Raw genomic sequence first — 25186 nt, 5'->3', positions numbered from 1 at the left:
ATGTTTACCTCATTATTTGAAACTTTGGCCACATTTAACATGAACATTTGACATTGTGACATTATATATATGACAAATAATTAGAAGCATAATAGATCCCCTTTAAACAGGAGGATACATGAAGATACATGACATGAAACTGTATTTTTTTGAAATAGAAAATTATGCCAAAAATATCAAAGTGAATGTGTTTTGCTTTGTTTCAAAGGGATTGATATGCAATTATTGATTTAATGTAAAGTGGCTTGAAAAAAGCAAATATTCCCACCTGTATAAATAAGAATAACACTGTACACTGTACTTACCAGAGAACAGCCAGATGCTGAGAGGAATCATTTTCCTCCTTTTTGTTAAATTCCCACTTTTTATTTTAATTAGTGTCCACTAGTTTCTCTGCACTTCAAAATCATTCAGCCTTTTCAACAAATGTTAGTGAAACTGCACAGTGAACCAGGAAGTTGTGGGTTTAATCATGAAGCGAGGGCAAGTTCAATTATAGCTGTAAGTGTGAAGCTTGTGCACTAGCCTCTTCCTTTGCTTCATATCACTTTTTAAGTTTCTTTATGTGTGTGTGTGTGTGTGTTTTTGGGAGGGGGCCACATCACCTTTTCAGTGTCTTTCTGACTCATTAATTAGACCAGTTGTAAGACTTTTTAAACAGGCTGTAAAGCTTGCTGAAGGTTGTTCAGCGTATTGGAGAGAGAGTGTGGCAAAGATACAGTAGAAAAATTTGGATTTACATCTGATTTTTAATTCCACACTTTAAAACAAACATGTACAGTGATAAGATAATACAGGAAATGATGAAATCAAACACACCACTGAATGAACTGACTGACAAACTAATAAATATTAAGAAATGAGTGTATAAAACAACGATAACACCAGCTGGGACTAATTCTTTGGGTGTTTGATGGTGGCGTACACCACAGAGGTTCCAGCATCTAATGTTATCTGTCTCCTGGGCTGGGAGTCGTCCTCACTGGTGTGTTGGTCTCTGTCAGCGGATGAGCTGCAGATGTTCTTGTGCTGATTGATTATCGGCGCAGAGAAACTGTCCTGCAGAGAGGAGCTAATTGAGTTGCTGAACACTGGATTAGTCCTCTGAGTCTGGATTGTGACTGGTTGACCAACCGATCCGTGGGCATCTCGTCTTCTGTGACTGGTTACTGTTGCGTATATGATGTCAGGTGAACCGGTGGTGACTGGGACTGATACACAATGAGCATTAGATCTCACAAATCTGAACCATAATTAATGACATGATGCAAACTGAAAGATTGAGCAGAATCATTGAACTCCAACTCCCCTGATTTGCAGTCAGAGACTCACTGGCTAAATAATAATGTTGCAAAGACATAAATATTAAATTGAGATCACTTACCTCTCGCTGTATCACGTCTGTGGCCTCTCAGTCTTAAATATAAAACCAGCAGCAGAACCAGCAGCAGAGCAGCAGCAGCCATAACCAAGTACAGCCACTTTCCTGCCGGTGGTGCTAACAGAAGGAAATATCACATTAAATACATTTAATACTCAAAGATATACTACAGATTAAAAAATTAAAAAATGAAGAATGGAGTTTACAATCATATATCTCTAGGCTGTTCAGTTTTACTTGACAAAAATGTTTATTTCAAAGTAAAAAAAAAAAAAATCCAAGTCTGCTCTTTTATGCCTCCATATATACTACAGTATATAAACTTGTACAACACATTAAGTATTGAAATTAAGTATTAAATATCTAAATAACAGACTACGTGACTAATTCAGCATTCATTTTCCTGTTGTAAAACCCCTGAAAGGGAAACAGCTGACTGTGTATCTAGGCTCTGCACAAACATGGAACCAAATGATGATTTAAAGCCTACATTAACTGATTTTTGGCCAGTTGGGGGGCAGAGGAAATAGGCTCTAAACACAATATTGACATTTCAACCAACACCAAACTTATCTGGCTCTTCAGCTGCTAAATGCTACAGTACTGTACTGTATGTTCAGCAGAACATTCAGCATCTACCTGCTGTTTCTGTGTCATTAAGTTACAAGCGACAACTTTCACATACAAGATTCTGATCCGTTGTTGATGTATAAATATTGATTACAGCCACTTGAAATACACCAAAACTTTAGACTCTTGTGAATCTAAATGAAAAACTCTCCTGGTTTTCTCTGCCTTTTATTTATTCCCTCAACTGCACTGAAATCTTGTCTATTATTTTTTCTGTATATTTTAATATTAGTTTATTCTATTTTATTCTTCTTTAATTGATTTCACTTTCCTCTTTGTTATGTTTTTAAATGTTGTTTCAATGCATTTTTCTGCCTTCATGTAAAGTATTTTTACTGCCTCTGTGTTTAAAAGCTGCTATGTAAAACTTGTTTTGTCTATCATAAAGACTGAACACCAGATGGCTTCATTAGCAAGACTTTTTCACAGAAAATTGTTACACCTCTTTTTGAAGTGCCAAGCTCCCCATGATCTGAATGAACTGCCGTGTGTGATGTGTTACCTGTGTTTACATCTTCAGATGTTGTGAACCCCACTGTTGTCACGCTGGCATCCACTGTCACTGAGAAAAAGAAGAAACATCCACCAGATAAATGCCTGTGCTTATGGAGATGTATTTGATATATATGAATGTGTCTCTGTTTAATAAGTAAATATGTTCCTGAACATAATGGGTAGAATAAATAGTTTATATAACCTGTTGTTCTTGCTGATTGTTGCTGAGTCATGGTGATGGCTTCCACTGTAGTCTGAATAGGAGGATTTAGGGGGACCGGCTGAGGTTTGACAGGTGCAGGAGCTGTCAGAAAAAGGAAGAAGAATGAATACAGCAAAAAGTAAAGATAGAAAGATAGAAAGAGAATAGTTGATTTGAACATACGTTTGTGGACTTTGAGGTCAATTTCTATTTTTGGATCAAAAAAAAATCCATCTATTTCACACCAATAGGTCCCAGTATCTGTCAGGTCCAGGTTATAGATGGTCACATGCAGGATTCTTTTCTCCGTGTCATCACAGACATCATACTTCCTGTTTTCTGTCCTCTGTTTGCACATTTTATCAGTGGTTTTAATGACAGTTTCCCTTTTAGCATAGACGCCCTTACGGAAATATTTAGGATAATTTTCCCATCCTGAGTCATACGGGCAGTCGATGTGAACCAGTCCTCCCTCCTGGCCTGAACATACCTGAATCTCTTGGTGATAGCATCTGGTTACTTCAAAAGAAAAATAAACAGATTTTAGTATTTTTGTAATCAAAAATGTCAAATGTGCAGGGAGCTTTAGCTTTGGCTGTTTTATAAAGAGAACGTCATCCTTTAACAGGATGTCTTCAAAGGAGTTGACATTCAATAATAAATTTGATTTAAAGTGTCGAATAAAATTCAAATGTTCTTAGCTGTGTACCAAAGAATATCAATACTGTACAGAGATGATTTTAGAGGCTTGAATGTGTGTTGAGTTCGGCACTTACCAGAGAGCAACCAGATGCTGAGAAGAAGCATTTTCCTCATTATGACCTTTAGTTAAATTCCCACTTTTTTATATTAATCAGCGTCTAATAGTTTCTCTGCACTTCACAAACTCTCAGTCCACTTAACTAGCTTGAAATCCAATGAAAGGCATTCGTCCTTTTCAAGAAATGTTACTGAAACTGCACAGTGAACCAGGAAGTCATGGGGATAATAATGAAGCGTGGGAGGTACAGTTAGAGCTGTGTGATGCCTTTCCACTGGCCTCTTCCTTTGCTTCACATCACTTTTTCAGTTTATCATTTGTGTGTGTGTGTGTGTGTGTGTGTGTGTGTGTGTGTGTGTGTGTGTGTGTGTGTGAGTGAGTGTGTGTGTGTGTGTGTGTGTGTGTGTGTGTGTGTGTATGTGTGTGTGTGTGTGTGTGTGAGGGGTATTGTGCTAGGTGTGAACATCGCTTTTTCAGTGTCTTTCCACTTCTTCACCATAGTTAACCACATGCACACTTCAGTCTAACAGAAAACACAAAACAATACACTGAGAAGAAAATGTGTACATTGAATTTAATCTTATTTTATTAGGGTGAAATCTACGTACTGGACATGATGAAAATGCATCATTTGTATCTTTTCCATAATATCTGTCCCGTATTAAGTTAAATGATAAATTAATAATTAATACAATAACTAATTCACAACAACCTGTGAATTTACTGTCTTTATAAATGTAAGTGATTATGTGTTGAGCATAACACAGAAAGTTAAAGGAGAGGAAGATACTGTGCCAAACACTGAAGACCATCAGCGCTGAGCTCAGACGTTGCAGTAGACTGTTGATTGGTGTGTGATGGTGGAGTATGTGACTGTTGCAGAGTGAGGTGTGACAGTGCTGCAGTCTGTGTCCTTGTTGAAGCTGACGGTGGAGTAGAAGAGACTGTCTGGTTGGATCTGAGACTCTGATGAAACTGAGACGTTGGAGTAAATATTGTCTTTGTGATCTCTGCTGGTATCTTGATGCTGAGCAGCTGACAAAGTGAAGATGCTGCTGGTCCTGCCGTCTGTTTCTTGATCCTAATTGGCTGTTGAAGAGGAAGTGTTGATGTCTGTGTGTGCATCTTGTACCGGAATGGATGGTGTTGCATAAACTGTGTCTGGGTACTTTCCTGTATGAAGAGTGGTAACACACTGACAAACTTTGAATCCCTACAAAATGAAAACTACATTTTTTACTTTGAATTCTGAAAGAATAAGGTTGAGAATTTTCTATATTTTTCTTCTTGTCAGCTAATCTCATGTGAAGAACCAACAATGAACTTATCCTACTTAGAAGTATTGTGTGTGTGTATCCAAACACCTGATATATCGTATTCCTCTGTGGCGTAGATCTTTGTTGTTGTCCAAAAACTATTAAAAACATGTCAATGAGCCACATCACTGCACTGACATTTTTTGAGAAACTGACAATGTGATACAAAGTCAACAGGTTGTGGCACAACAAGCTGGCAAAGCTCTCTAATAGAACCACGTTCCTGCACATGAGTAGTGCGTCTGCCGTACAAGGAACTTCTCTCCTGAGAGTTACAATCTTAATCGCTGTTATTAGTCTTTGGAGCCGTTTCGAAACAAACTAGACCGTGACTCGGTGTGACTCACTGATGTGTTTTTAATAGTTTTTGGACAATAATCGAGGTCTATGATACAGAGGAATACAATATATCATACTTTGTAAGTAGATCAATTAATTGTTGGTTTGGCTCTCACATGAGATTTGTTGACAATAAGAAAAATAAAGAAGAAAGATCATCAGCTTCCTTTAATGGTGGCACAATACTTCATTAAAAACAGTGAATGATAATTAATAAAACAATAAATTGTTGCCCATTTTTCCATCACTGATATGTTATTGAATTGCATTATATTCTGCCCCAACATTTTGTTTTGACACTCTAAAAAATGACTGAAGATATTATAAGTCGTTAATTAGACCAGTTGTAAGACTTTTTAAACAGGCTGTAAAGCTTGCTGAAGGTTGTTCAGCGTATTGGAGAGAGAGTGTGGCAAAGATACAGTAGAAAAATCAAAAACGATGAGCTGAAAGACGTTAATCCAGAACAGAGAGTCGAGTGATGATTCTGTGTCATTAAGTTACAAGCGACAACTTTCACATACAAGATTCTGATCCATTGTTGATATATAAATATTGATTACAGCCACTTGAAATACACCAAAACTTTAGACTCTTGTGAATCTAAATGAAAAACTCTCCTGGTTTTCTCTGCCTTTTATTTATTCCCTCAACTGCACTGAAATCTTGTCTATTATTTTTTGTGTATATTTTAATATTAGTTTATTCTATTTTATTCTTCTTTAATTGATTTCACTTTCCTTTTTGTTATGTTTTTAAATGTTGTTTCAATGCATTTTTCTGCCTTCATGTAAAGTATTTTTACTGCCTCTGTGTTTAAAAGCTGCTATGTAAAACTTGTTTTGTCTATTATAAAGACTGAACACCAGATGGCCTCATTAGCAAGACTTTTTCACAGAGAATTGTTACACCTCTTTTTGAAGTGCCAAGCTCCCCATGATCTGAATAAACTGCTGTGTGTGTGATGTGTTACCTGTGTTTACATCTTCAGATGGTGCTGACCACACTGCTTTTCAGCTGGCATTCACTTTCACTGAGAAGAAGAAGACACAGTCACCAGATTAATGCTTATGGAGAGGTATTTGGTATATATATGAATGTGTCTCTGTTAACTGCAGTAAGTAAATGTGTTCTTGAACATAATGGATTTACATACAACTTAAATAACCTGTGGTTCCCAGGTCCCAGTATCTCTCAGGTCCAGGTTATAGATGGTCACATGCAGGATTCTTTTCTTAGTGTCATCACAGAGATCATACTTCCTCTTTTGTGTCCTCTGTTCGCACATGTTATCAGTGGTTTTAATGAGAATTTCCCTTCCAGCATAGATGCCCTTACAGAAATACTTAGTCATATGAGGAGGAGATGTGGTGGTATCTGGTTATTTCAAAAGAAAAATAAACACAGCAGATTATTTTGTAATGGTCAAATGTCATCCTTAAAGGGGACCTATGATGCTCATTTCCAGCTCTATATTTTTATTCTAGGACTTCACTAGAGTAGCTTTGTATGATTCACAGTTTTAAAAAAAACCCTTATTTATGTTATACTGGCTCTTTATGCAGCTTCTCAGTCCAGCCTCTTTCTGACACAGGCTGCTTTAGCTGTTGTCTCTTTAAGGCCCCCCTCCTGATGAGCCCACTCTGTTCTGATTGGTTAGCTTCTGGAAGCTGTGTCACGGCCGACTTCCACCGTCTCCGGAAGCTACGTAAACAAACTATAGTAGCAGGATTTCACTTCTTTACTCCAAATATCAACTTCAAATCCGAGTGAGCAGCATGAACATCCACAGCAGCAAACAAAGATTAGAGCAAGACGCCTCTGTTTGGTAAATATTACGCTCATTACCTGCTTATTGTGTGACATAATGGTGTAAGTTACGTGTGGGAAAGGCGCTAAAATGCCGACTGATGTGGAAAACATCTGCTGTCAGGAAATAACAAAGGTAACATAGCTATTAAAATGTTATTCAGCTGTCACCAAAAGACTGCATAGTATCTCCCTGCACCGTGCGAGCTGTGCCTGGAGCAGATAAAGAAATCAGGCACCAGTTGATGTCAGCTCGTCTCGAAAGCAGAAAAAACTGTTGGAAACCGAGTGTTCAGAGCTGACTGAAGCCGGAGCACTCTGCTCACAGGGATTATATCTACATATGTTTACCTCATTATTTGAAACTTTGGCCACATTTAACATGAACATTTGACAATGTGACATTATATATACGACAAATAATTAGAAGCATAATAGATCCCCTTTAAACAGGAGGATACATGAAGATACATGACATGAAACTGTATTTTTTTGAAATAGAAAATTATGCCAAAAATATCAAAGTGAATGTGTTTTGCTTTGTTTCAAAGGGATTGATATGCAATTATTGATTTAATGTAAAGTGGCTTGAAAAAAGCAAATATTCCCACCTGTATAAATAAGAATATCACTGTACACTGTACTCACCAGAGAACAGCCAGATGCTGAGAAGAATCATTTTCTTCCTTTTTGTTAAATTCCCACTTTTTATTTTAATCAGTGTCCACTAGTTTCTCTGCACATCAAAGGCATTCATCCTTTTCAAGAAATGTTAGTGAAGCTGCACAGTGAACCAGGAAGTTGTGGGTTTAATCATGAAGCGAGGGTAAGTTCAGTCATAGCTGTAAGTGTGAAGCTTGTGCACTAGCCTCTTCCTTTGCTTCATATCACTTTTTAAGTTTCTTTATGTGTGTGTGTGTGTGTGTGTGTGTGTGTTTTTGGGAGGGGGCCACATCACCTTTTCAGTGTCTTTCTGACTCATTAATTAGACCAGTTGTAAGACTTTTTAAACAGGCTGTAAAGCTTGATGAAGGTTGTTCAGCGTATTGGAGAGAGAGTGTGGCAAAGATACAGTAGAAAAATTTGGATTTCCATCTGATTTTTAATTCCACACTTTAAAACAAGCGAATGTACAGTGATAAGATAATACAGGAAATGATGAAATCAAACACACCACTGAATGAACTGACTGACAAACTAATGAATATTAAGAAATGAGTATATAAAACAACAATAACACCAGCTGGGACTAATTCTTTGGGTGTTTGATGATGGTGTACACCACAGAGGTTAGCACAGAGGCAGCTAATGTTATCTGTCTCCTGGGCTGGGAGTCGTCCTCACTGGTGTGTTGGTCTCTGTCAGCGGATGAGCTGCAGATGTTCTTGTGCTGATTGATTATCGGTGCAGAGAAACTGTCCTGCAGAGAGGAGCTAATTGAGTTGCTGAACACTGGATTAGTACTCCGAGTCTGGATTGTGACTGGTTGACCTACCGATCCGTGGGCATCTCGTCTTCTGTAACAGGTTACTGTTGTGTATATGGTGTCAGATGAACCCGTGGTGACTGGGACTAATACACAATGAGCATTAGATCTCACAAATCTGAACCATAATTAATGACATGATGCACACTGAAAGATTGAGCAGAATCATTTAACTCCAACTCCCCTGATTTGCAGTCAGAGACTCACTGGCTCAATAATAATGTTGCAGAGACATAAATATTAAATTGAGATCACTTACCTCTCGCTGTATCACGTCTGTGGATTCTCAGTCTTAAATATAAAACCAGCAGCAGAGCAGCAGCAGCCATAACCAAGTACAGCCACTTTCCTGCCGGTGGTGCTAACAGAAGGAAATATCACGTTAAATACATCTAATACTCAAAGATATACTACAGATTAAAAAATTAAAAAATTAAGAATGGAGTTTACAATCATATATCTCTAGGCTATTCAGTTTTACTTGACAGAAATGTTTATTTCAAAGTAAAAAAAAAAATCCAAGTCTGCTCTTTTATGCCTCCATATATACTACAGTATATAAACTTGTACAACACATTAAGTATTGCAATTAAGTATTAAATATCTAAATTACAAACTAGGTGACATCCTAATTCAGCATTCATTTTCCTGTTGTAAAACCCCTGAAAGGGAAACAGCTGACTGTGTATCTAGGCTCTGCACAAAGATGGAACCAAATGATGATTTAAAGCCTACATTAACTGATTTTTGGCCAGTTGGGGGGCAGAGGAAATAGGCTCTAAACACAATATTGACATTTCAACCAACACCAAACTTATCTGGCTCTTCAGCTGCTAAATGCTCCAGTACTGTACTGTATGTTCAGCAGAACATTCAGCATCTACCTGCTGTTTTCAAAAATAACGCAATGAGATCGGTGAGAGTGAACCAAAACACTAAAGTTGTGGACCATAAAACAAAAACGATGAGCTGAAAGACGTTAATCCAGAACAGAGAGTCGAGTGATGATTCTGTGTCATTAAGTTACAAGCGACAACTTTCACATACAAGATTCTGATCCATTGTTGATGTATAAATATTGATTACAGCCACTTGAAATACACCAAAACTTTAGACTCTTGTGAATCTAAATGAAAAACTCTCCTGGTTTTCTCTGCCTTTTATTTATTCCCTCAACTGAAATTATTTTTTGTGTATATTTTAATATTAGTTTATTCTATTTTATTCTTCTTTAATTGATTTCACTTTCCTTTTTGTTATGTTTTTAAATGTTGTTTCAATGCATTTTTCTGCCTTCATGTAAAGTATTTTTACTGCCTCTGTGTTTAAAAGCTGCTATGTAAAACTTGTTTTGTCTATTATAAAGACTGAACACCAGATGGCTTCATTAACAAGACTTTTTCACAGAAAATTGTTACACCTCTTTTTGAAGTGCCAAGCTCCCCGTGATCTGAATAAACTGCTGTGTGTGATGTGTTACCTGTGTTTACATCTTCAGATGTTGTGAACCCCACTGTTGTCACGCTGGCATCCACTGTCACTGAGAAAAAGAAGAAATATCCACCAGATAAATGCCTGTGCTTATGGAGATGTATTTGATATATATGAATGTGTCTCTGTTTAATAAGTAAATATGTTCCTGAACATGTTGGGTAGAATAAATAGTTTATATAACCTGTTGATCTTGCTGATTGTTGCTGAGTCATGGTGATGGCTTCTACTGTAGTCTGAATAGGAGGATTTAGGGGGACCGGCTGAGGTTTGACAGGTGCAGGAGCTGTCAGAGAAAGGAAGAAGAATGAATACAGCAAAAAGTAAAGATAGAAAGATAGAAAGAGAATAGTTGATTTGAACATACCTTTGTGGACTTTGAGGTCAATTTCTATTACTGGATCATACATATATGCATTTATTTCACACCAATAGGCCCCAGTATCTTTCAGGTCCAGGTTATAGATGGTCACATGCAGGATTCTTTTCTCCGTGTCATCACAGAGATCATACTTCCTGTTTTCTGTCCTCTGTTTGCACATTTTATCAGTGGTTTCATTGACAGTTTCCCTAAAAGAATAGAGGCCCTTACGGAAATATTTAGGATAAGTTTCATATCCTGAGTCATACGGGCATTCGATGTGAACCAGTCCTCCCTCCTGGCCTGAATATACCAGAATCTTGTAGTGATAGCATCTGGTTACTTCAAAAGAAAAATAAACAGATTTTAGTATTTTTGTAATCAAAAATGTCAAATGTGCAGGGAGCTTTAGCTTTGGCTGTTTTTAAAGAGAATGTCATCCTTTAACAGGATGTCTTCAAAGGAGTTGACATTCAATATTAAATTTGATTTAAAGTGTTGAATAAAAGGCAAATGTTCTTAGTTGTATACCAAAGAATATCAACACTGTACAGAGATGATTTTAGAGGCTTGAATGTGTGTTGAGTTCGGCACTTACCAGAGAGCAACCAGATGCTGAGAAGAAGCATTTTCCTCATTATGACCTTTAGTTAAATTCCCACTTTTTTATATTAATCAGCGTCTAATAGTTTCTCTGCACTTCACAAACTCTCAGTCCACTTAACTAGCTTGAAATCCAATGAAAGGCATTTGTCCTTTTCAAGAAATGTTACTGAAACTGCACCGTGAACCAGGAAGTCACGGGGATAATAATGAGGCGTGGGAAGTACACTTAGAGCTGTGCTTCCTTTGCTTCACATCACTTTTTCAGTTTATCATTTGTGTGTGAATGTGTGTGTGTGTGTGTGTGTGTGTGTGTGTGTATGTGTGTGTGTGTGTGTGTGTGTGTGTGTGTGTGTGTGTGTGTGTGTGTGTGTGTGTGTGTGTGTGTGTGAGGGGTATTGTGGTAGGTGTGAACATCGCTTTTTCAATGTCTTTCCACTTCTTCACCATAGTTAACCACACGCACACTTCAGTCTCACAGAAAACACAAAACAATACACTGAGAAGAAAATGTGTACATTGAATTTAATCTTATTTTATTAGGGTGAAATCTACGTACTGGACATGATGAAAATACATCATCTGTATCTTTTCCATAATATCTGTCCTGTATTAAGTTAAATGATGAATTAATAATTAATACAATAACTAATTCACAACAACCTGTGTATTTACTGTCTTTATAAATGTAAGTGATTATGTGTTGAGCATAACACAGAAAGTTAAAGGAGAGGTAGATACTGTGCCAAACACTGAAGACCATCAGCACTGAGCTCAGACATTGCAGTAGACTGTTGATTGGTGTGTGATGGTGGAGTATGTGACTGTTGCAGAGTGAGGTGTGACAGTGCTGCAGTCTGTGTCCTTGTTGAAGCTGACGGTGGAGTAGAAGAGACTGTCCAGTTGGATCTGAGACTCTGATGAAACTGAGACGTTGGAGTAAATATTGTCTTTGTGATCTCTGCTGGTATCTTGATGCTGAGCAGCTGACGAAGTGAAGATGCTGCTGGTCCTGCCGTCTGTTTCTTGATCCTCATTGGCTGTTGAAGAGGAAGTGTTGATGTCTGTGTGTGCATCTTGTAGCGGAATGGATGGTGTTGCATAAACTGTGTCTTGGTACTTTCCTGTATGAGGAGTGGTAACACATTGACAAACTTTGAATCCCTGCAAAATGAAAACTACATTTTTTACTTTGAATTCTGAAAGAATAAGGTTGAGAATTTTCTATATTTTTCTTCTTGTCAGCTAATCTCATGTGAAGAACCAACAATGAACTTATCCTACTTAGAAGTATTGTGTGTGTGTATCCAAACACCTGATATATCGTATTCCTCTGTGGCGTAGATCTTTGTTGTTGTCCAAAATCTATTAAAAACATGTCAATGAGCCACATCACTGCACTGACGTTTTTTGAGAAACTGACAATGTGATACAAAGTCAACAGGTTGTGGCACAACAAGCTGGCAAAGCTCTCTAATAGAACCACGTTCCTGCACATGAGTAGTGCGTCTGCCGTACAAGGAACTTCTCTTCTGAGAGTTACAATCTTAATCGCTGTTATTAGTCTTTGGAGCCGTTTCTAAACAAACTAGACCGTGACTCGGTGTGACTCACTGATGTGTTTTTAATAGTTTTTGGACAATAATCGAGGTCTATGATACAGAGGAATACAATATATCATACTTTGTAAGTAGATCAATTAATTGTTGGTTTGGCTCTCACATGAGATTTGTTGACAATAAGAAAAATAAAGAAGAAAGATCACCAGCTTCCTTTAATGGTGGCACAATACTTCATTAAAAACAGTGAATGATAATTAATAAAACAATAAATTGTTGCCCATTTTGCCATCACTGATATGTTATTGAATTGCATTATATTCTGCCCCAACATTTTGTTTTGACACTCTAAAAAATGACTGAAGATATTATAAGTCATTAATTAGACCAGATGTAAGACTTTTTAAACAGGCTGTAAAGCTTGTTGCAGGTTGTTCAGCGTATTGGAGATATATTGTATATAATACAATATTGACATTTCAACCAACACCAAACTTATCTGGCTCTTCAGCTGCTAAATGCTCCAGTACTGTACTGTATGTTCAGCAGAACATTCAGCATCTACCTGCTGTTTTCAAAAATAACGCAATGAGATCGGTGAGAGTGAACCAAAACAGTAAAGTTGTGGACCATAAAACAAAACCGCTGAGCTGAAAGACGTTAATCCAGAACAGAGAGTCGAGTGATGATTCTGTGTCATTAAGTTACAAGCGACAACTTTCACAGTCAAGATTCTGATCCATTGTTGATGTATAAATATTGATTACAGCCACTTGAAATACACCAAAACTTTAGACTCTTGTGAATCTAAATGAAAAACTCTCCTGGTTTTCTCTGCCTTTTATTTATTCCTTCAACTGCACTGAAATCTTGTCTATTATTTTTTGTGTATATTTTAATATTAGTTTATTCTATTTTATTCTTCTTTAATTTATTTCACTTTCCTTTTTGTTATGTTTTTAAATGTTGTTTCAATGCATTTTTCTGACTTCATGTAAAGTATTTTTACTGCCTCTGTGTTTAAAAGCTGCTATGTAAAACTTGTTTTGTCTATTATAAAGACTGAACACCAGATGGCTTCATTAGCAAGACTTTTTCACAGAGAATTGTTACACCTCTTTTTGAAGTGCCAAGCTCCCCATGATCTGAATAAACTGCTGTGTGTGTGATGTGTTACCTGTGTTTACATCTTCAGATGTTGTGAACCCCACTGTTGTCACGCTGGCATCCACTGTCACTGAGAAGAAGACACAGTCACCAGATAAATGCTTATGGAGAGGTATTTGGTATATATATGAATGTGTCTCTGTTAACTGCAGTAAGTAAATGTGTTCCTGAACATAATGGATTTACATACAACTTAAATAACCTGTGGTTCCCAGGTCCCAGTATCTCTCAGGTCCAGGTTATAGATGGTCACATGCAGGATTCTTTTCTTAGTGTCATCACAGAGATCATACTTCCTCTTTTGTGTCCTCTGTTCGCACATTTTATCAGTGGTTTTAATGAGAATTTCTCCTCCAGCATAGATGCCCTTACAGAAGTATTTAGTCATATGAGGAGGAGATGTGGTGGTATCTGGTTATTTCAAAAGAAAAATAAACACAGCAGATTATTTTGTAATGGTCAAATGTCATCCTTAAAGGGGACCTATTATGCTCATTTCCAGCTCTATATTTTTATTCTAGGACTTCACTAGTGTAGCTTTGTTTGATTCACAGTTTAAAAAAACCCTTATTTATGTTATACTGGCTCTTTATGCAGCTTCTCAGTCCAGCCTCTTTCTGACACAGGCCGCTTTAGCTGTTGTCTCTTTAAGGCCCCCCTCCTGATGAGATCACTCTGTTCTGATTGGTTAGCTTCTGGAAGCTGTGTCACGGCCGACTCCGGAAGCTACGTAAACAAACTATAATAGCAGGATTTCACTTCTTTACTCCAAATATCAACTTCAAATCCGAGTGGGCAGCATGAACATCCGCAGCAGCAAACAAAGATTAGAGCAAGACGTCTCTGTTTGGTAAATATTACGCTCATTACCTGCTTACTGTGTGACATAATGGTGTAAGTTACGTGTGGGAAAGGCGCTAAAATGCCGACTGATGTGGAAAACATCTGCTGTCAGGAAATAACAAAGGTAACATAGCTATTAAAATGTTATTCAGCTGTTGCCAAACAACTGCATAGTATCTCCCTGCACCGTGCGAGCTGTGCCTGGAGCAGATAAAGAAATCAGGCACCAGTTGATGTCAGCTCGTCTCGAAAGCAGAAAAAAACTGTTGGAAACCGAGTGTTCAGAGCTGTCTGAAGCCGGAGCCCTCTGCTCACAGGGATTATATCTACATATGTTTACCTCATTATTTGAAACTTTGGCCACATTTAATATGAACATTTGACATTGTGACATTATATATATGACAAATGATTAGAAACATAATAAATCCTCTTTAAACAGGAGGATACATGAAGATACATGACATGAAACTGTATTTTTTTGAAATAGAAAATTATGCCAAAAATATCAAAGTGAATGTGTTTTGCTTTGTTTCAAAGGGATTGATATGCAATTATTGATTTAATGTAAAGTGGCTTGAAAAAAGCAAATATTCCCACCTGTATAAATAAGAATATCACTGTACACTGTACTTACCAGAGAACCGCCAGATGCTGAGAGGAATCATTTTCCTCCTTTTTGTTAAATTCCCACTTTTAATTTTAATTAGTGTCCACTAGTTTCTCTGCACTTCAAAATCATTCAGCCTTTTCAAGATATGTTAGTGAAACTGCACAGTGAACCAGGAAGTTGTGGGTTTAATCATGAAGCGAGGGTAAGTTCAATTATAGATGTAAGTGTGAAACTTGTCCACTAGCCTCTTCCTTTGCTTCATATCACTTTTTAAGTTTCTTTATGCGTGTGTGTGTGTGTGTGTTTTTGGGAGGGGGCCACATCACCTTTTCAGTGTCTTTCTGACTCATTAATTAGACCAGTTGTAAGACTTTTTAAACAGGCTGTAAAGCTTGCTGAAGGTTGTTCAGCGTATTGGAGAGAGAGTGTGACAAAGATACAGTAGAAAAATTTGGATTTACATCTGATTTTTAATTCCACACTTTAAAACAAGCAAATGTACAGTGATAAGATAATACAGGAAATGATGAAATCAAACACACCACTGAATGAACTGACTGACAAACTAATAAATATTAAGAAATGAGTATATAAAACAACAATAACACCAGCTGGGACTAATTCTTTGGGTGTTTGATGGTGGCGTACACCACAGAGGTTCCAGCATCTAATGTTATCTGTCTCCTGGGCTGGGAGTCGTCCTCACTGGTGTGTTGGTCTCTGTCAGCGGATGAGCTGCAGATGTTCTTGTGCTGATTGATTATTGGTGCAGAGAAACTGTCTTGCAGAGAGGAGCTAATTGAGTTGCTGAACACTGGATTAGTCCTCCGAGTCTGGATTGTGACTGGTTGACCAACCGATCCGTGGGCATCTCGTCCTCTGTGACTGGTTACTGTTGCGTATATGATGTCAGGTGAACCGGTGGTGACTGGGACTGATACACAATGAGCATTAGATCTCACAAATCTGAACCATAATTAATGACATGATGCAAACTGAAAGATTGAGCAGAATCATTTAACTCCAACTCCCCTGATTTGCAGTCAGAGACTCACTGGCTAAATAATAATGTTGCAGAGACATAAATATTAAATTGAGATCACTTACCTCTCGTTGTATCACGTCTGTGGATTCTCAGTCTTAAATATAAAACCAGCAGCAGAACCAGCAGCAGAGCAGCAGCAGCCATAACCAAGTACAGCCACTTTCCTGCCGGTGGTGCTAACAGAAGGAAATATCACGTTAAATACATCTAATACTCAAAGATATACTACAGATTAAAAAATTAAAAAATTAAGAATGGAGTTTACAATCATATATCTCTAGGCTGTTCAGTTCTACTTGACAGAAATGTTTATTTCAAAGTAAAAAAAAAAATCCAAGTCTGCTCTTTTATGCCTCCATATATACTACAGTATATAAACTTGTACAACACATTAAATATTGAAATTAAGTATTAAATATCTAAATAACAAACTAGGTGACATCCTAATTCAGCATTCATTTTCCTGTTGTAAAACCCCTGAAAGGGAAACAGCTGACTGTGTATCTAGGCTCTGCACAAAGATGGAACCAAATGATGATTTAAAGCCTACATTAACTGATTTTTGGCCAGTTGGGGGGCAGAGGAAATAGGCTCTAAACACAATATTGACATTTCAACCAACACCAAACTGATCTGGCTCTTCAGCTGCTAAATGCTCCAGTACTGTACTGTATGTTCAGCAGAACATTCAGCATCTACCTGCTGTTTCTGTGTCATTAAGTTACAAGCGACAACTTTCACATACAAGATTCTGATCCATTGTTGATGTATAAATATTGATTACATCCACTTGAAATACACCAAAACTTTAGACTCTTGTGAATCTAAATGAAAAACTCTCCTGGTTTTCTCTGCCTTTTATTTATTCCCTCAACTGAAATTATTTTTTGTGTATATTTTAATATTAGTTTATTCTATTTTATTCTTCTTTAATTGATTTCACTTTCCTTTTTGTTATGTTTTTAAATGTTGTTTCAATGCATTTTTCTGCCTTCATGTAAAGTATTTTTACTGCCTCTGTGTTTAAAAGCTGCTATGTAAAACTTGTTTTGTCTATTATAAAGACTGAACACCTGATGGCTTCATTAGCAAGACTTTTTCACAGAAAATTGTTACACCTCTTTTTGAAGTGCCAAGCTCCCCATGATCTGAATAAACTGCTGTGTGTGATGTGTTACCTGTGTGTACATCTTCAGATGTTGTGAACCCCACTGTTGTCACGCTGGCATCCACTGTCACTGAGAAAAAGAAGAAACATCCACCAGATAAATGCCTGTGCTTATGGAGATGTATTTGATATATATGAATGTGTCTCTGTTTAATAAGTAAATATGTTCCTGAACATAATGGGTAGAATAAATAGTTTATATAACCTGTTGTTCTTGCTGATTGTTGCTGAGTCATGGTGATGGCTTCCGCTGTAGTCTGAATAGGAGGCTTTAGGGGGACTGGCTGAGGTTTGACAGGTGCAGGAGCTGTCAGAGAAAGGAAGAAGAATGAATACAGCAAAAAGTAAAGATAGAAAGATAGAAAGAGAATAGTTGATTTGAACATACCTTTGTGGACTTTGAGGTCAATTTCTATTACTGGATCATACATATATGCATTTATTTCACACCAATAGGTCCCAGTATCTTTCAGGTCCAGGTTATAGATGGTCACATGCAGGATTCTTTTCTCTGTGTCATCACAGAGATCATACTTCCTCTTTTCTGTCCTCTGTTTGCACATTTTATCAGTGGTTTCAATGACAGTTTCCCTTTGACCATAGGGGCCCTTACGGAAATATTTAGGATAAGTTTCATATCCTGAGTCATACGGGCAGTAGATGTGGACCAGTCCTCCCTCCTGGCCTGAATGTACCAGAATCTTTAGGTGATAGCATCTGGTTACTGCAAAAGAAAAATAAACAGATTTTAGTATTTTTGTAATCAAAAATGTCAAATGTGCAGGGAGCTTTAGCTTTGGCTGTTTCATAAAGAGAATGTCATCCTTTAACAGGATGTCTTCAAAGGAGTTGACATTCAATAATAAATTTGATTTAAAGTGTTGAATAAAAGGCAAATGTTCTTAGCTGTGTACCAAAGAATATCAACACTGTACAGAGATGATTTTAGAGGCTTGAATGTGTGTTGAGTTCGGTACTTACCAGAGAGCAACCAGATGCTGAGAAGAAGCATTTTCCTCATTATGACCTTTAGTTAAATTCCCACTTTTTTATATTAATCAGCGTCTAATAGTTTCTCTACACTTCACAAACTCTCAGTCCACTTAACTAGCTTGAAATGCAATGAAAGGCATTCGTCCTTTTCAAGAAATGTTACTGAAACTGCACAGTGAACCAGGAAGTCATGGGGATAATAATGAAGCGTGGGAGGTTCAGTTAGAGCTGTGTGAGGCCTTTCAACTGGCCTCTTCCTTTGCTTCACATCACTTTTTCACTTTATCATTTGTGTGTGAGTGTGTGTGTGTGTGTGTGTGTGTGTGTGTGTGTGTGTGTGTGTGTGTGTGTGTGTGTGTGTGTGTGTGTGAGGGGTATTGTGGTAGGTGTGAACATCGCTTTTTCAGTGTCCTCCCACTTCTTCACCATAGTTAACCACACACACACTTCAGTCTCACAGAAAACACAAAACAATACGCTGAGAAGAAAATGTGTACATTGAATTTTATTTTATTTTATTAGGGTGAAATCTACGTACTGGACATGATGAAGATACATCATTTGTATCTTTTCCATAATATCTGTCCTGTATTAAGTTAAATGATAAATTAATAATTAATAATTAATACAATAACTAATTCACAACAACCTGTGAATTTACTGTCTTTATAAAAGTAAGTGATTATGTGTTGAACATGACACATAACCAAGTACAGCCACTTTCCTGCCGGTGGTGCTAACAGAAGGAAATATCACATTAAATACATCTAATACTCAAAGATATACTACAGATTAAAAAATTAAAAAATTAAGAATGGAGTTTACAATCATATATCTCTAGGCTGATCAGTTTTACTTGACAGAAATGTTTATTTCAAAGTAAAAAAAAAAATCCAAGTCTGCTCTTTTATGCCTCCATATATACTACAGTATATAAACTTGTACAACACATTAAGTATTGAAATTAAGTATTAAATATCTAAATAACAGACTACGTGACTAATTCAGCATTCATTTTCCTGTTGTAAAACCCCTGAAAGGGAAACAGCTGACTGTGTATCTAGGCTCTGCACAAAGATGGAACCAAATGATGATTTAAAGCCTACATTAACTGATTTTTGGCCAGTTGGGGGGCAGAGGAAATAGGCTCTAAACACAATATTGACATTTCAACCAACACCAAACTTATCTGGCTCTTCAGCTGCTAAATGCTCCAGTACTGTACTGTATGTTCAGCAGAACATTCAGCATCTACCTGCTGTTTTCAAAAATAATGCAATGAGATCGGTGAGAGTGAACCAAAACAGTAAAGTTGTGGACCATAAAACAAAAACGATGAGCTGAAAGACGTTAATCCAGAACAGAGAGTCGAGTGATGATTCTGTGTCATTAAGTTACAAGCGACAACTTTCACATACAAGATTCTGATCCATTGTTGATGTATAAATATTGATTACAGCCACTTGAAATACACCAAAACTTTAGACCCTTGTGAATCTAAATGAAAAACTCTCCTGGTTTTCTCTGCCTTTTATTTATTTCCTCAGCTGAAATTATTTTTTGTGTATATTTCAATATTAGTTTATTCTATTTTATTCTTCTTTAATTGATTTCACTTTCCTTTTTGTTATGTTTTTAAATGTTGTTTCAATGCATTTTTCTGCCTTCATGTAAAGTATTTTTACTGCCTCTGTGTTTAAAAGCTGCTATGTAAAACGTGTTTTGTCTATTATAAAGACTGAACACCTGATGGTTTCATTAGCAAGACTTTTTCACAGAAAATTGTTACACCTCTTTTTGAAGTGCCAAGCTCCCCATGATCTGAATAAACTGCTGTGTGTGATGTGTTACCTGTGTGTACATCTTCAGATGTTGTGAACCCCACTGTTGTCACGCTGGCATCCACTGTCACTGAGAAGAAGAAGAAACATCCACCAGATAAATGCCTGTGCTTATGGAGATGTATTTGATATATATGAATGTGTCTCTGTTTAATAAGTAAATATGTTCCTGAACATAATGGGTAGAATAAATAGTTTATATAACCTGTTGTTCTTGCTGATTGTTGCTGAGTCATGGTGACGGCTTCCACTGTAGTCTGAATAGGAGGATTTAGGGGGACTGGCTGAGGTTTGACAGGTGCAGGAGCTGTCAGAGAAAGGAAGAAGAATGAATACAGCAAAAAGTAAAGATAGAAAGATAGAAAGAGAATAGTTGATTTGAACATACCTTTGTGGACTTTGAGGCGAACTTCTATCATTGGATCATACATATATGCATCTATTTCACACCAATAGGTCCCAGTATCTCTCAGGTCCAGGTTATAGATGGTCACATGCAGGATTCTTTTCTCCGTGTCATCACAGAGATCATACTTCCTCTTTTCTGTCCTCTGTTTGCACATTTTATCAGTGGTTTTAATGACAATTTCCCTGCCAGCATAGATGCCCTTACAGAAATATGTAGTCATATGAGGAGGAGATGTGGTGGTATCTGGTTATTTCAAAAGAAAAATAAACACAGCAGATTATTTTGTAATGGTCAAATGTCATCCTTAAAGGGGACCTATTATGCTCATTTCCAGCTCTATATTTTTATTCTAGGATGAACATCCGCAGCAGCAAACAAAGATTAGAGCAAGACGTCTCTGTTTGGTCAATATTACGCTCATTACCTGCTTATTGTGTGATATAATGGTGTAAGTTACGTGTGGGAAAGGCGCTAAAATGCCGACTGATGTGGAAAACGTCTGCTGTCAGGAAATAACAAAGGTAACATAGCTATTAAAATGTTATTCAGCTGTCACCAAACGACTGCATAGTATCTCCCTGCACCGTGCGTGCTGTGCCTGGAGCAGATAAAGAAATCAGTCACCAGTTGATGTCAGCTCGTCTCGAAAGCAGAAAAAACTGTTGGAAACCGAGTGTTCAGAGCTGTCTGAAGCCGGAGCCCTCTGCTCACAGGGATTATATCTACATATGTTTACCTCATTGTTTGAAACTTTGGCCACATTTAACATGAACATTTGACATTGTGATATTATATATATGACAAATAATTAGAAGCATAATAGATCCCCTTTAAACAGGAGGATACATGAAGATACATGACATGAAACTGTATTTTTTTGAAATAGAAAATTATGCCAAAAATATCAAAGTGAATGTGTTTTGCTTTGTTTCAAAGGGATTGATATGCAATTATTGATTTAATGTAAAGTGGCTTGAAAAAAGCAAATATTCCCACCTGTATAAATAAGAATATCACTGTACACTGTACTTACCAGAGAACAGCCAGATGCTGAGAGGAATCATTTTCCTCCTTTTTGTTAAATTCCCACTTTTAATTTTAATTAGTGTCCACTAGTTTCTCTGCACTTCAAAATCATTCATCCTTTTCAAGAAATGTTAGTCAAACTGCACAGTGAACCAGGAAGTTGTGGGTTTAATCATGAAGCGAGGGTAAGTTCAGTCATAGCTGTAAGTGTGAAGCTTGTGCACTAGCCTCTTCCTTTGCTTCATATCACTTTTTAAGTTTCTTTATGTGTGTGTGTGTGTTTTTGGGAGGGGGCCACATCACCTTTTCAGTGTCTTTCTGACTCATTAATTAGACCAGTTGTAAGACTTTTTAAACAGGCTGTAAAGCTTGCTGAAGGTTGTTCAGCGTATTGGAGAGAGAGTGTGGCAAAGATACAGTAGAAAAATTTGGATTTCCATCTGATTTTTAATTCCACACTTTAAAACAAGCGAATGTACAGTGATAAGATAATACAGGAAATGATGAAATCAAACACACCACTGAATGAACTGACTGACAAACTAATAAATATTAAGAAATGAGTATATAAAACAACAATAACACCAGCTGGGACTAATTCTTTGGGTGTTTGATGATGGTGTACACCACAGAGGTTAGCACAGAGGCATCTAATGTTATCTGTCTCCTGGGCTGGGAGTCGTCCTCACTGGTGTGTTGGTCTCTGTCAGCAGATGAGCTGCAGATGTTCTTGTGCTGATTGATTATCGGCGCAGAGAAACTGTCCTGCAGAGAGGAGCTTATTGAGTTACTGAACACTGGATTAGTCCTCCGAGTCTGGATTGTGACTGGTTGACCATCCGATCCGTGGGCATCTCGTCTTCTGTAACTGGTTACTGTTGTGTATATGGTGTCAGATGAACCGGTGGTGACTGGGACTAATACACAATGAGCATTAGATCTCACAAATCTGAACCATAAGTAATGACATGATGCAAACTGAAAGATTGAGCAGAATCATTTAACTCCAACTCCCCTGATTTGCAGTCAGAGACTCACTGGCTAAATAATAATGTTGCAGAGACATAAATATTAAATTGAGATCACTTACCTCTCGCTGTATCACGTCTGTGGCCTCTCAGTCTTAAATATAAAACCAGCAGCAGAACCAGCAGCAGAGCAGCAGCAGCCATAACCAAGTACAGCCACTTTCCTGCCGGTGGTGCTAACAGAAGGAAATATCACATTAAATACATTTAATACTCAAAGATATACTACAGATTAAAAAATTAAAAAATGAAGAATGGAGTTTACAATCATATATCTCTAGGCTGTTCAGTTTTACTTGACAGAAATGTTTATTTCAAAGTAAAAAAAAAAAAATCCAAGTCTGCTCTTTTATGCCTCCATATATACTACAGTATATAAACTTGTACAACACATTAAGTATTGAAATTAAGTATTAAATATCTAAATAACAGACTACGTGACTAATTCATTTTCCTGTTGTAAAACCCCTGAAAGGGAAACAGCTGACTGTGTATCTAGGCTCTGCACAAACATGGAACCAAATGATGATTTAAAGCCTACATTAACTGATTTTTGGCCAGTTGGGGGGCAGAGGAAATAGGCTCTAAACACAATATTGACATTTCAACCAACACCAAACTTATCTGGCTCTTCAGTTGCTAAATGCTTCAGTACTGCACTGTATGTTCAGCAGAACATTCAGCATCTACCTGCTGTTTCTGTGTCATTAAGTTACAAGCGACAACTTTCACATACAAGATTCTGATCCATTGTTGATATATAAATATTGATTACAGCCACTTGAAATACACCAAAACTTTAGACTCTTGTGAATCTAAATGAAAAACTCTCCTGGTTTTCTCTGCCTTTTATTTATTCCCTCAGCTGCACTGAAATCTTGTCTATTATTTTTTGTGTATATTTTAATATTAGTTTATTCTATTTTATTCTTCTTTAATTGATTTCACTTTCCTTTTTGTTATGTTTTTAAATGTTGTTTCAATGCATTTTTCTGCCTTCATGTAAAGTATTTTTACTGCCTCTGTGTTTAAAAGCTGCTATGTAAAACTTGTTTTGTCTATTATAAAGACTGAACACCTGATGGTTTCATTAGCAAGACTTTTTCACAGAAAATTGTTACACCTCTTTTTGAAGTGCCAAGCTCCCCATGATCTGAATAAACTGCTGTGTGTGATGTGTTACCTGTGTGTACATCTTCAGATGTTGTGAACCCCACTGTTGTCACGCTGGCATCCACTGTCACTGAGAAAAAGAAGAAACATCCACCAGATAAATGCCTGTGCTTATGGAGATGTATTTGATATATATGAATGTGTCTCTGTTTAATAAGTAAATATGTTCCTGAACATAATGGGTAGAATAAATTATTTATATAACCTGTTGTTCTTGCTGATTGTTGCTGAGTCATGGTGACGGCTTCCACTGTAGTCTGAATAGGAGGATTTAGGGGGACCGGCTGAGGTTTGACAGGTGCAGGAGCTGTCAGAGAAAGGAAGAAGAATGAATACAGCAAAAAGTAAAGATAGAAAGATAGAAAGAGAATAGTTGATTTGAACATACCTTTGTGGACTTTGAGGTCAATTTCTATTACTGGATCATACATATATGCATTTATTTCACACCAATAGGTCCCAGTATCTTTCAGGTCCAGGTTATAGATGGTCACATGCAGGATTCTTTTCTCTGTGTCATCACAGAGATCATACTTCCTCTTTTCTGTCCTCTGTTTGCACATTTTATCAGTGGTTTCAATGACAGTTTTCCTATAAGCATAGGGGCCCTTACGGAAATATTTAGGATAAGTTTCATATCCTGAGTCATACGGGCAGTAGATGTGAACCAGTCCTCCCTCCTGGCCTGAATGTACCTGAATCTCTTTGTGATAGCATCTGGTTACTGCAAAAGAAAAATAAACAGATTTTAGTATTTTTGTAATCAAAAATGTCAAATGTGCAGGGAGCTTTAGCTTTGGCTGTTTCATAAAGAGAATGTCATCCTTTAACAGGATGTCTTCAAAGGAGTTGACATTCAATAATAAATTTGATTTAAAGTGTTGAATAAAAGGCAAATGTTCTTAGCTGTGTACCAAAGAATATCAACACTGTACAGAGATGATTTTAGAGGCTTGAATGTGTGTTGAGTTCGGTACTTACCGGAGAGCAACCAGATGCTGAGAAGAAGCATTTTCCTCATTATGACCTTTAGTTAAATTCCCACTTTTTATATTAATCAGCGTCTAATACTTTCTCTGCACTTCACAAACTCTCAGTCCACTTAACTAGTTTGAAATCCAATGAAAGGCATTCGTCCTTTTCAAGAAATGTTACTGAAACTGCACAGTGAACCAGGAAGTCATGGGGATAATAATGAAGCGTGGGAGGTTCAGTTAGAGCTGTGTGAGGCCTTTCCACTGGCCTCTTCCTTTGCTTCACATCACTTTTTCACTTTATCATTTGTGTGTGAGTGTGTGTGTGTGTGTGTGTGTGTGTGTGTGTGTGTGTGTGTGTGTGTGTGTGTGTGAGGGGTATTGTGGTAGGTGTGAACATCGCTTTTTCAGTGTCCTCCCACTTCTTCACCATAGTTAACCACACGCACACTTCAGTCTCACAGAAAACACAAA

General features: G+C 37.2%; 1 protein-coding gene and 1 long non-coding RNA gene across 2 annotated transcripts; both read right to left on the bottom strand.

Annotated features, from left to right (window-relative positions):
* Positions 1-8024: 8024 nt before the first annotated feature.
* Positions 8025-24759, bottom strand: LOC121905222 (CMRF35-like molecule 3). Its single transcript, XM_042423320.1, has 7 exons — positions 24720-24759; positions 24127-24462; positions 23944-24045; positions 23749-23808; positions 22628-22741; positions 8428-8504; positions 8025-8352 (listed from the first exon to the last, which is right to left on the bottom strand). Exons 1-7 carry the CDS (start codon positions 24757-24759, stop codon positions 8182-8184), a joined length of 900 nt encoding a protein of 299 aa, XP_042279254.1. The 3' UTR covers positions 8025-8181.
* LOC121883414 lies at positions 18975-20377 on the bottom strand. Its single transcript, XR_006092217.1, has 3 exons — positions 20308-20377; positions 20113-20172; positions 18975-18997 (listed from the first exon to the last, which is right to left on the bottom strand). It is a non-coding gene; the product is annotated as an uncharacterized LOC121883414 (long non-coding RNA).
* Positions 24760-25186: the final 427 nt, after the last annotated feature.

This window comes from Thunnus maccoyii, chromosome 2, assembly GCF_910596095.1.
Source record: "Thunnus maccoyii chromosome 2, fThuMac1.1, whole genome shotgun sequence".
Classification (NCBI taxonomy): Eukaryota; Metazoa; Chordata; class Actinopteri; order Scombriformes; family Scombridae; genus Thunnus; species Thunnus maccoyii.
The sequence above is the reverse complement of the archived record's forward strand: the minus strand, read 5'-3'. Positions and strand labels throughout refer to the sequence as shown.

What these genes read in the sequence shown, in the direction of transcription:
- LOC121905222 (XM_042423320.1), bottom strand. Translation starts at nt 24,759, where the DNA reads ATGAGGAAAATGCTTCTTCTCAGCATCTGGTTGCTCTCCG. An exon ending in ACAATCAGCAAGAACAACAG is followed by an intron (nt 23,809 to 23,943) that starts GTTATATAAATA and finishes TCTTTTTCTCAG; the next exon opens with TGACAGTGGATGCCAGCGTG. An exon ending in GACGAGATGCCCACGGATCG is followed by an intron (nt 8,353 to 8,427) that starts GTAGGTCAACCA and finishes TCCTCTCTGCAG; the next exon opens with GACAGTTTCTCTGCACCGAT.